The sequence below is a fragment of the Staurois parvus genome, unplaced genomic scaffold (genome assembly GCF_062004578.1).
Source record: "Staurois parvus isolate SC_StPar_1 unplaced genomic scaffold, SC_StPar_1.0 ptg000129l, whole genome shotgun sequence".
In the NCBI taxonomy this organism is placed as follows: domain Eukaryota; kingdom Metazoa; phylum Chordata; class Amphibia; order Anura; family Ranidae; genus Staurois; species Staurois parvus.
In genome coordinates this window covers 6,517,007-6,529,289 of record NW_028317925.1, presented here as the reverse complement: position 1 = coordinate 6,529,289, position 12,283 = coordinate 6,517,007, and the positions used below count along the sequence as shown (strand labels likewise).

The window sequence follows — 12,283 nt, the reverse complement described above, 5'->3', positions numbered from 1 at the left end:
GCACACAGTCAAGGCACCCAGTGCCAGAGGCAGCAAAACAACCCCAAAACATCATTGAACCTCCACCATATTTTACCGTAGGTACTGTGTTTTGTTCTTTGTAGGCCTCATTCCGTTTTCGGTAAACAGTAGAATGATGTGCTTTACCGAAAAGCTCTATCTTGGTCTCATCTGTCCACAAGACGTTTTCCCAGAAGGCTTTTGGCTTACTCAAGTACATTTTGGCAAACTGTAGTCTTGCTTTTTTATGTCTCTGTGTCAGCAGTGGGGTCCTCCTGGGTCTCCTGCCATAGCGTTTCATTTCATTTAAATGTCGACGGATAGTTCGCGCTGACACTGATGCTCCCTGAGCCTGCAGGACAGCTTGAATGTCTTTGGAACATGTTTGGGGCTGCTTATCCACCATCCGGACTATTCTGCGTTGCAATCTTTCATCAATTTTCCTCATCCGTCCACGACCAGGGAGATTAGCTACAGTGCCATGGGTTGCAAACTTCTTGATAATGTTGCGCACTGTGGACAAAGGCAAATCTAGTTCTCTGGAGATGGACTTGTAACCTTGAGATTGTTGATATTTTGCCACAATTTTGGTTCTCAGGTCCTCAGACAGTTCTCGTCTCCTCTTTCTGTTGTCCATGCTTAGTGTGGCACAGACAGACACACAATGCAAAGGTTAAGTGAACGTCTCTCCTTTTTATCTGCTTTCAGGTGTGATTTCTATATTGCCCACACCTGTTACTTGCCCCAGGTGAGTTTACAGGAGCATCACATGCTTGTAACATTCTTATTTATCCGCAGTTGTGAAAGGGTGCCAATACTTTTGTCCAGCCCATTTTTGGAGGTTTGTGTGACATTATGTCGAATTTGCTTTCTTTCCTCCCTTTTTTTGTTTTGTCCCAATACACACAAAGGGAATAAACATGTGTATAGCAAAACATGTGTTAATGCAATACGTTTCGTGAGAAATACATGATTTCCTGGAGAAATATCAAGGGTGCCAACAATTTCGGCCATGACTGTATATGTCATTAAATAAAATAAATGTTTTCAATATAAATGCCAAAATTGCACGATTTCTGCCAGGGTATGCAAACGTTTAAGCACAAGTGTGTGTGTGTATACAGTATCTCACAGAAGTGAGTACACCCCTCATATTTTTGTAAATGTTTCATTCTTTCTTTTCATGTGACAACACTGAAGAAATGACACTTTGCTACAATGTAAAGTAGTGCGTGTACAGCTTGTATAACAGTGTAAATTTGCTGTCCCCTCAAAATAACTCAACACACAGCCATTAATGTCTAAACCGTTGGCAACAAAAGTGAATACACCCCTAAATTAAAATGTCCGAATTGGGCCCAAAGTGTCAATATTTTGTGTGGCCACCATTATTGTCCAGCACTGCCTTAACCCTCTTGGACATGGAGTTCACCGGAGCTTCACAGGTTGCCAATGGAGTCCTCTTCCACTCCTCCATGATGACATCCCCTCAAAATAACTCAACATGCAGCCATTAAAGTCTAAACTTCTGGCAATAAAAGTGAGTAAACACCTAAGTGAAAATGTCCAAATTGGGCCCAATTAGCCATTTTCTCTCCCCAGTGTCATTTGACTCGTTAGTGTTACAAGGTCTCAGGTGTGAATGGGGAGCAGGTGTGTAAAATTTGGTGTTATCGCTCTCACCCTCTCATACTGGTCACTGGAAGTTTAACATGGCACCTCATGGCAAAGAACTCTGAGGATCTGAAAAAAAAAGAATTGTTGCTCTACATAAAGATGAAGCTTTCTTGTGCATCATCTTTAGAAGAGGGTTCCTTGTGGGACAACATCCATGCAGACCAATTTGATGCAATGTGCGGCGTATGGTCTGAGCACTGACAGGCTGACCCCCCCACCCCTTCAACCTCTGCAGCAATGCTGGCAGCACTCATACGTCTATTTCCCAAAGACAACCTCTGGATATGATTCTGAGCACGTGCACTCAACTTCTTTGGTCGACCATGGCGAGGTCTGTTCTGAGTGGAACCTGTCCTGTTAAACCGCTGTATGGTCTTGGCTACCGTGCTGCAGCTCATTTTTAGGGTCTTGGCAATCTTCTTATAGCCTAGGCCATCTTTATGTAGAGCAACAATTCTTTTTTTCAGATCCTCAGAGAATTCTTTGCCATGAGATGCCATGTTGAAGTTCCAGTGACCAGTATGAGAGCGTGAGAGCAATAACACCAAATTTTACACACCTGCTCCCCATTCACACCTGAGACATTGTAACACTAACGAGTCACATGACACCAGGGAGGGTAAATGGGTAATTGGGACCAATTTGGACATTTTCACTTAGGGGTGTACTCACTTTTGTTGCCAGCGGTTTAGACATTAATGGCTGTGTGTTGAGTTATTTTGAGGGGACAGCAAATTTACACTGTTATACAAGCTGTACACTCACTACTTTACATTGTAGCAAAGTGTCATTTCTTCAGTGTTGTCACATGAAAAGATATAATAAAATATTTACAAAAATGTGAGGGTGGACTTACTTCTGTGAGATACTGTATATATCAGCAAAAGTCTTAGGCAGGTATGAAAAAAAATTGTAAATAAAAGAATGCTTCCAGGTATAGAAGTGTTCATAGTTTAATTTTATCAATGAACAAATTGGAAAGTAAAAGAACAGAAAAGAAATCAAATCAATATTTGATGTGACCAACCTTTGCTTTCAAAACTGCATTAGTTTTTCTAGGTACCATTGTACACAGTGTAGGTAGGTTGTTCCAAACATCTTGGCAAACTAACTAACAGATCTTCTGTGCATGTAGGCTGCCTTACATCCTTCTGTCTCTTCATGTAATTCCAGTTAGACCTGATGAGATCAGGGCTCTGTGGGAGCCAAACCATCATGGCTTTACCCTATAGGACGATAGTAAGCATTTATTCTTTCAAAAGTCATTGTTTTCTTGTACAGAGATTTTGAGAATGGATCCATTCCATCCCCATTCTCATTGAGAAGAGTAAAGGAAATACTTCACCATCTGTATTTATATTCAGTCCTTAGGCTGTGTGGCAGGTTTGAGGATGGGCAGTGTACCACTGCCTGCCAATCTCTGCAAGATATATGCCCCCGTAATGGCTACCCATGTACAAACTGTGAATTTTTCCTTAGCATAAAGGCTTTGGTGTTTTGCTCCATGCAGCTGTCGTTTCCTGCCAACCTGGCTTACTATTCATCATGTGGTTTCCAGATCGAGAATCAAGATCTTATCTATGCATTTTACTGTCAAATGACTGCATATTTAAAGGAATTCCGGGAGTTGGCAGATTGCCATTTCCACAGAAGTTTCAGCTGAAACTTGCTTCCAACATTCGTAATTGCACAAGTTTTGGGGTATCGTGTCATTTCTATTTTCAGAAACTTCTTTAGTTTTCAGTTAAAATCTCTCATAAACCTCACATACAGATACTCTTGAAAAATGTGCAAATTGTATGATATATATATTTTTTTCAAACAGAAACATTCAGCATCTCTATTATTATTATTAGCAGTAATATTTAAAAAATAACATTCCTAAACTGTGATACTGGCCATCCACAAGGACATTTGTGTTTTTCCATCATGAATGTTCATAACCGTAGACAAATAAAAGTTTTTCATCTGGTCGTGCGCATTCCTTGGACAGTGCATGTCAGGCAAAAATCCTTGTTTGGGGCAGTGCTGTTTTTTTTTAGTTCCTTTGATTACATAGCCATTTTAAGATTACATACTTCTTGCGTCAGTCCATTCTCTAAAGCAGCTTAGAATGTACTGACCCTATGTCTGTATGTGTATGTCTTCCACACAAGGTTATCATTGCTTATGGGACTAGGTGGCTTAAATAATAAAAATTCCAGAGAAGATTCCCTATTTCAAAATCTCCTGTGTATCAATGAATATGCCCAAGACCATTTACATTATGTGGGCTTATATGTTTAAACTACATAAACAAATTTTTTTATTGACCAAATACTAATGGTATACTCCAGTGAATATTGAAAGTTAAAACATTAGATACCATAGGGTGCCTACATGCTTACGGTATCACTTTTTTAATCAGATCCCATCAGATTTTAGGATCCTGTTTATGTTTCAGCTCTACAGACTTCTTGATGTTTCCTATATACAGAATTCTGATGTAAAAAAAAAAAATCACTGCAAAGAATTTCTTGCATATGTCACTCTGGTTCAAAACATTAGAAGTTTCATTAAAATTGCTGAAAGAAAATTACCCAGCACAGGATTCAGGAAGCACGCTTCTAGTGACCCTGTGAGGAGTATTCTGGATTTGTCTCTAGTAATAGACAGATAAAGGCAAATTGAAGGGACTTTTTGAATTTTAGCACAGTGTTGAGGGATTATTTTGACTTGCTGCCTGTAGTTGCAATCTATGTGCAGTAAGATGGCGCAACTAAATGTGCTTCATTCTAAATTTTTGTTTTTCTTCAGAGAAAATTGAACGAACAGTTCAGATCGAAGCCTCCACTGTGGAGATAGAGGAACGCGGGGTAAAGCTGCGCCTAACTGTAGTGGATACTCCAGGCTATGGTGATGCTATTAATAGCCAAGATTGGTAAGTAGTGTTAAAGTTTTCAATAGTGAACATAATTATTTAATATTGCTTGTGATCAGTGGGTGAAATTTTAAATTTTTTTAAATTGCATTTTCTCACTGGTTCCAATTGGCCACCTGCTGCTTTTTGGAACCCAGACTCAGCCTTGTTGAAAAAGCAGAGGTGTGTGAGGAGATGTGATTGGTATGACCTGGATAGAGACCCCTTGGGAACAGAGAATCCTCTCCATGAGATGTTTTTATACATTTTCTCCATTATTGCTGGGTAAACAGATTTAAACCATATTCTCATGGAAATAATGCAAAACCAACCATTTGGACTGAGATTTTGGGCCCTGGAGACATCTATTGCTGTTCTTTTTTCTACTCTATGGCAGTGGTTTCCAAACTGTGGCCCGAGGACCCAGTGCAGCACTTTGCTAGCCTTTATCTGGCCTTTGTGGCACTATTCCTCCCACCAACAGTGGGGCATAGTTTCTGCTACTGACACTAATGATGGGGCATTGTTCCTCCCGCTAATATCAAGGATGGGGCAATATTCCTCCAACTAAGATCAGTGATGGGACACTATTCCTCCCACTGATACCAACAATGGGACACTTTTTCTTCCACTGATACGAGTGATGGTGCACTACTCCTCCTGCTGTACACCAACTTTGAGGCCATGTTTATTCTCACTATACTGGGCCCAGGACGTTTTCTACCCCACTGGCCACAATCCGGCCCCCCTAAAGTCTAAAGAACAGTAAGCTGGACCTTTGAAATGTCTGGAGACCCTTGCTCTGTGGTAACAACTTGATATATAGAAGGATTGCATCAGATTCTTGACAGATGGACTTTGTTGATGTTTTAAGACTCACTGGAAGAGAGTATGCCTGACTCTTGGGTATGAGATGCTATACCCTTTCTCTATTATTATCACACACGCGCATTTTATAAACCTCAGGTTACTGTTTTGCCAGAGGATTGTACTAACAAAAGGCTTTGGATCTATATTATAATGAACTTGTTAAGTAGATGAAGTTGTGATAATAACTGCGCAATATGGGCCAGTTTGTTCTTTTTTTCATGCTGACCACTATGTCCAACAATGTGATCTGTATTACACCCCAGTTAATATTACTTTCCAAAGCAGGCTGACTGATTTGTTAATCTTAAGTAATAGATTATCTATTTAGTGTTTTTTTGTTTGGTGAACATACAGATAAGACACAAGATGCTCAATTCACAAAGCTTACACACCAGGCAAGGATGCTAATTTTCTGAGCCAATCAATTTGAAAAGCACAATCCTTTGGCTGGAAATAAAGATTATTACCCCGGTCTTAAAGCATTTTGAATTAATCCTTATTGTATATGAGCTGATGTTTCAGGAAGAATGAAAACGCTTTATATGGAGTTCATTTACTTTTGAAGCTATGAGAAGATACGCTCTTTATTCTGCCGCATGGACAATTTTCGTTTCTTTTAATTATCAAACCGTTGAAAATGTTAGGGGCATTTCCAGGTAAAGCAGAAAACCCCTTTAACAACCTTGCTGGGGACTGTTGATATTTTGTGTCCTATATTATATTGGCTTTTATACTAGTAATACTTCTCAGCACTGTGCACTTATCCCAGGTTAGGTCACCAACTTCGTGACAGTCAGCTCAATTCATAAAGCTTTAACATGAGCCTAAGGCACGACATGCTGCAAATGTTTTGGAGATAAATTGTAATATATAGACTGTATATACGGTGTGTGTATAAAATAAACATTTTCTCTAGTCATCTTCCAGTACGGCACACCTGAAAGATGACTAGCTCCACCTGACAGGAAAAGCAATCAAAAAATCAACTAAGTTTAAATTCCCCCTTCCCTCCACATCTCAGTTTTTGACTGTGTTTCCCTGGCAGCGAAACGTTTATTTTTTTCTGGAGACCTAAGTCCTGGGGCTGCAAGGTCCCCCATGGGGGGGGGGGTTAAGCAGCTGAGCCAAGGAGGGCATGCTGTGTAGCCAGATCACTCACCCACTCCAGGGGTCCCAGTCTGTAGGAGCTTCGTGGGCACAGGGAAGGTGTGCTTGGCGTTCTGGGGACAGACACCCTTTTATCCTTGTTCGTGGTAGCAGGGAGGCTTGACCAGGAAAGGACTAGGCTTTTACCTTGTAAGCGGATTGGCTGCAGGCCGGTGATGTACAGAGAGCGTGTCACACGCCTTCTATAGAGTCTGCCGTCAACTCTGTGCAGGACCGGAAGTGGGAGCAAGGCTGCGGGCCAAGCCTCATTCTCAACTGGATTCTGGTGAGGGTGAGACTTCCGCCTTAAAGATGGTGACGCTGGTTGGCGTTTTGTTCCCCATGAGGCCGGTGAGAAGCCTCCAGGAATTGCCACTGGGAGTGCTTACCCAGGAGCCCGGTGAAGGAGTCGCAGTCCCGAGGGGCCCTGCTGAGGATGGAAGGCGAGGCAGTGGCGGCAGCCAATGAAAAGACCATGAGCGGTGAGTCTGACTCGGCTGGTGGGGAGAAGAGGGGGATAGAGTCCTTACCCACTCTCCTACAGGTGTACCCCAGAGGGAAAGGATACCGTTCCTAACCAGGGCCCCTTTTGTCTCTCCCTAGAACCATGTGGAACTGCCCAAGAGAGCACCCACAAGACACCTAAGTTTAAAGCCCCACCCCTACCCCCGCTCCAAACGGTGTGGTTATTGCAATAATAAAGTCCCACAAGACCATGCCAGACCCTTTTGTTATAAATGTATCCACAAATTGTCAGGGAAAGAAACCTCTGCGGTTATGAGGAATTTTTTGTCGGTGTAAACGGAGATGTTAGCTATCTTACAATCCTTTAAGACAGCTCTGACATCCAGGGAGGTGGATACACGATCCTCTAGGGAAGGTTCATCTTCCCAGGTGGGGACTTGGACAGGAAAGTAGTGAGGGGGTCTGGGACCCTCGTCTTCTCAGGTCACAGAGGAGGAAGACTTAAAGGAGGCCAATGTCTCTGACCAAAGCTTCCTGGAAGCGGGGGAAGATTTGGAAGATTCTAGCCAGGCTAGCGAGGAATCCAGAACAAGTTAAACACTTTTTTGTGGTGGAGGATATGAAGGGAGGGGCTCCTAAGGGCTGTTTATGCCTCAGAGAACATCCCAGAACCATCAAAGCAGGTCTCTGCCCAAGATAAGATGTACAGGGCATTGGTTAAACTTCAGGCTAGGGTGCTACCGATGCATCAAACTCTCGAAGTTGTTGTTTTGAGGGAGTGGAACAATCCCTGGAGTGAGGTTTTAAAATTAAAAACCTGGAAGAGGCAGTACCCCTTTGGGGAAGAGGAGGATGATAAATTCTTCAAGACTCCTAAACTAGACGCTGCGCTATTGCAAGTGTCTAAAAAATCTAACCTGTCATTTGAGGATTCCGGTAACATCAGGAATCAGATGGACTGTAGGTCTGAGACGCTTTTGCATAGAGCTTGGGATGCCAATGCCTCTACTATTGTACCAGCTCTGGCATCCACCTGCATTGCTAGGAATACTGATGCTTGGATGCATTAGAGTACTTGATCACGTCTCCCGAGGTGCCAAGAAAAAAAGTGGAAGCCCAGACAGAAGAGGTGATAGGGTTCTTTCACATGGGTGTTCTGTTTTTTTTCATCAGTTCAGTCACGTTTAAAAAAAAAAAAAAATTTTAAAAAACGGACTACTTTACATCAGTTGATCATCAATTTGCATCAGTTTTCTCGTCCGTGTCTCATCAGTTTTTTTTACATCCTTTACCAATGCAAAAACAGATGCAAAGATGGACCGTATGTCTGTTTTACATCCGTTTTTCATCCGTTGCGGGGGTTTTTTTTTACAGAAGAAAAATAGGGTTTTCGTCCGTTAAAAAAAATGGATGTAAACCGATGATCATCCGTTTACATCCGCTAGTCCATAGAAATACATGGGTGTCTGTTTTTCATCCGTAAGTGGACAGATGAAAAACGGATATACGGAACGCCCATATGAAAGGACCTTTAGAACCCCTGGAGGTGGTCAGTAAGGCACTCGCCTACTTAGCAGACGCTGCGGTAGAGATGGTCAGGACATCAGCTAAAATGGTAGCACTTCTCAACTCAGCCTGGAGGGCAGTGTGGGTTAAGTGACTATAAATTCTCAATTTTATAAAACATCCTTATGCTTCCACCAAGTGCTGCATGAATTCAAATTGTGACAGTCCTTCTTTGACTTCAAAATTTTTTATTTTTTTTGTTTTAGTATGGGTTAAGGCCTGGTAGTGCGATCAGACGTCAAAAGCCAGACTCTGTGGTCTGCCTTTGGGGGTTTTTTACTGTTTGGTTCAGGGCTGGACCAGGTGTTGGTGAGGTCTGCCGAAAACAGGAAAAAGTTCCTCGGAAAGGCCAAAAAGGATAAGGGGAATATGTTTTTTCAAGCCCCCCTTAATCAGGGCCAGCAAAGATTTAGGAAGGACTCGCCCAAGAAATGGGCCAACAAGGGTAGACCGAAAGGGAGCTTCCTTTGTTTCTGGCCCCAAAACCACCAGCAAGGACCCCAAATTACATAGATCTCAGGGTGGGCGGAAGGCTGTCCAGGTTCCTCCAGCAATGGGGGAGGATTTTAAGGAGCCCGTACATCCTGCAGTTGATGAGGGAGGGATGCCAGTTGGAATTCTCCCCACTCCCTCCTCCTGTCTCTGGGGGAATAAGTCAACAAAAAGGCATGACAAGGGCAGAGGGTCTCTTGGGAGGGATCAGGGATTTAGCGGAACAGGAGGCGATTGTGCCAGTGCCAGCAGATCAGCTTTTCCACAGGTTTTATTCCTACATCTTTGTGGCCCCAAAGCCCTAGGGGAAATTTTGCTTGATCATAAACCTAAGAAGGTTGAATAGTTTCCTATGATACAAAAAGTTCCATATGGAAAGTATTTACAGTGTACGGAAACATCTTCTCAAGGCAGTGTTTATGGCCACTGTGGACCTCAGGGACACCTACCTCCACGATCCCGAATCCCCGAAATACCAGGCGTTTTTGCGGTTCTCCTTTTTCATGGAACGGGATCAGTCATTGGCAGTTCTGAGCCCTTTCTTTTGGGCTGGCAACCAGTCCGACAATATTCACCAAAGTCTTGGCCGAGGTGGTAGCCAATTTTCACCTTCAGGGCATTTCCCTCATCCCTTACCTAGATCTGATGATCTAGAACCTCTCTCAATAACAAGTCTTGAGAGACATGGAGAAAGTGATCCTCACCTTGGAATCTTTGGAGTGGATTGTCAATTGGGAGAAGTCCTCATTGACTCCCTCCCAAACCAAGGTGTTCCTGGGGTATGTATTGGACCCCCCAGAATCCAGAAGCTTTTCTTACCCCAAGAGAAGACCAGAAACCTAGTGGGGGCTGTCTCCGGGTTGGTAGTGGTTCCAGATTTCTCCTGGAGGCACATCATGAGAGTTCTAGGACTCATGACAGTCTACATACCGACCATAGAGTGGGCACAGTTACATTCCAGGGAGCTTCAATTCTTCCTTCTATCCTCTTGGAACAGGAAAGTGGAATCCCAGAAAATGTAAAAACGTTGCTAAGGTGGTGGCTCAGGCCCCACAATCTGGGGGAAGGATGACCGAAAGCGCAGGGGGACCCAGTCTGGGTAACCACGGATGCAAGCGAGTGGGGCTGGGGAGCTAGAGAATTCCAGATTCTGTCAGACAATATGTCGACAGTGGCATACCTGAATCATCAGGGGGGCATCAGGTCCCGGAGGCTCCTTGTCCTAGCTCAGGAGGTTCTAGGATGGGCAGAGAGCAGGGTCTTTTCAGTGTCCGCGATCCACATGAAGGGGTCAGCTAACACAAAAGCAGATTTTCTCAGCCAACAGTTGATCTGCCAGGGAGAGTGGGAACTGAATCCTGAGGTCTTTTTTACAGCTAAGTCAGGTTTTTGGCAGCCCAGAAATAGACCTTTTTGCCTGCAAGAAAAACAGTAAGGTGAAACACTATTTTTCTATGGCCTGGGAGTAGGGGTTCGAGGGTCTGGACACGTTAATGCAGGAATGGGATTTCGGGCTGGCATATGCATTTCCCCCTCTGGCATTGATCCCGTGGGTACTACAGAAGCTAAGCTGGTCAAGCTGCAGACTGATCTTGCTGACTCCGTGGTGGCCAAGAAGTGCCTAGTTCGCCACTTTGAGGAAGTGGTCCGTGGCTCCCCCGCAGCATCTCCCAGTCAGGAGGGATCTTCTCTTGCAGGGGTCATTTCTGCACCCCAATCAGGAATTTTTTCTGTTAACGGCTTGGCTCTTGAAAGGGATATTCCTAGAAGAAAGGGTTGTTCTGAGAGGGTGATAGAGACTTCTCAGTAGGAAGCCAGTCACTAGAAAAATATGTGCCAAAGTGTGGAGAGTGTTTTCAAGCTGGTGTCAGGAGAAGGGGGTTACCCTTCCCATGGTCCCCGTGATCCTAGATTTTCTCCAAGCAGGGGTGGATAAAGGTGTAGCTGTAAACACTCTAAAGGTGCAAGTGGTGGCCTTATCGATCTTTTTGGACCAGAGACTTGCGTTTGAGCCCCTAGTTTAAGAGGTTTCTGGGGGCCAGGGAAAGGGTGACCCCCATTAAGATACATAGTTTTCCGGATTGGGATCTGGCCGTAGTGTTAGAGGCTTTAACCAAGCCACCGTTTGAGCCAGTGGAACAGATTCCTGTTAGGGTTTTATCTTTTAAGTTAGCCTTCCTTTTAGCTTTCACAGTGGCAAGGAGGATAGGTGACCTTCAGAACCTGTCTATCAAGCAACCCTTCCTGGTGGTATTAGAGGACAGGGTAGTGCTTAGACAAGCCTCTCTTTATTGCCCAAGGTGGCCTCATGGTTTCATAGGACACAAGAGATCGTCCTTATGTCAAAACCCTAGGTATGAGAGGGAAGAGAGTTTTCATTGTTTAGATGTCAGACGGTATTTACTCACATATTTGGGTAGAGTAAGTGACATCAGGAAGTCAAGTCACCTTTTGATTTTGTTTAGTGGCTCGAGGAAGGGACAGGAAGCATCTTGGCCAACAATAGCTAGATGGATTAGACAAGCCATCTCCTTACCCGATGAGCAGTCAGGAGTTTCAGTTCCTATACACCTGAGGGCTCATTCTACTAGATTGCTGGCAACCTGTTGGGCGTAGAGTGGGGATGGGCAACTGTGGCCCTCCAGCTGTTGGTGAACTACAAGTACCATCATGCCTCTGCCTTTGGGAGTCATGCTTGTAACTGTCAGTTTTGCAATGCCTTATGGGACTTGTAGTTCTCAAACAGCTGGAAGGCCAAAGTTGCCCACCCCTGGCGTAGAGGGCTTGGAGCATAGACTAAACAAATCTGCCAAGCAGCTACATGGACAAGCTAGGACACCTTTTGTGAGGCACTACAGGGTAGAGCTGTTGTCGCCTCAGGACCTGGTATTCGTCAGGAAAGTATTACAGGCAGTGGTCCCTCACTAAGGTAGGCCTGGGTTCCTTGCTTCTCGTCTCAGGTGTGCTGTCCTGGAAGATGATTAGAGAAAAGTACCAGTTACACTTACCGGTAATAGTGTTTCTGGGAATACTTCCAGGATGGCAGACCTACTTCCCATCCGTATCTGGTGTTGATCAATTTGAGGCAGAATACCTTTTGTGCACTAGAGTGCAGAAATACTTTTGCTTAACTGAAGAGTGGAGGGAAAGGCGGGGAATTTAAACTCT

General features: G+C 43.9%; 1 protein-coding gene across 2 annotated transcripts in view; it reads left to right on the top strand.

Moving 5' to 3' along the window:
• The window catches only part of LOC149466470 (septin-2A), a 145,677-nt gene that overhangs the window by 40,207 nt on the left and 93,187 nt on the right, over positions 1-12,283 (top strand). For both annotated transcript variants that reach the window (XM_089672489.1, XM_089672488.1), the window contains exon 5: positions 4,474-4,597. In XM_089672489.1, the coding sequence (XP_089528615.1) occupies positions 4,474-4,597 (124 nt within the window). The remainder of the gene's footprint in view (positions 1-4,473; positions 4,598-12,283) is intronic.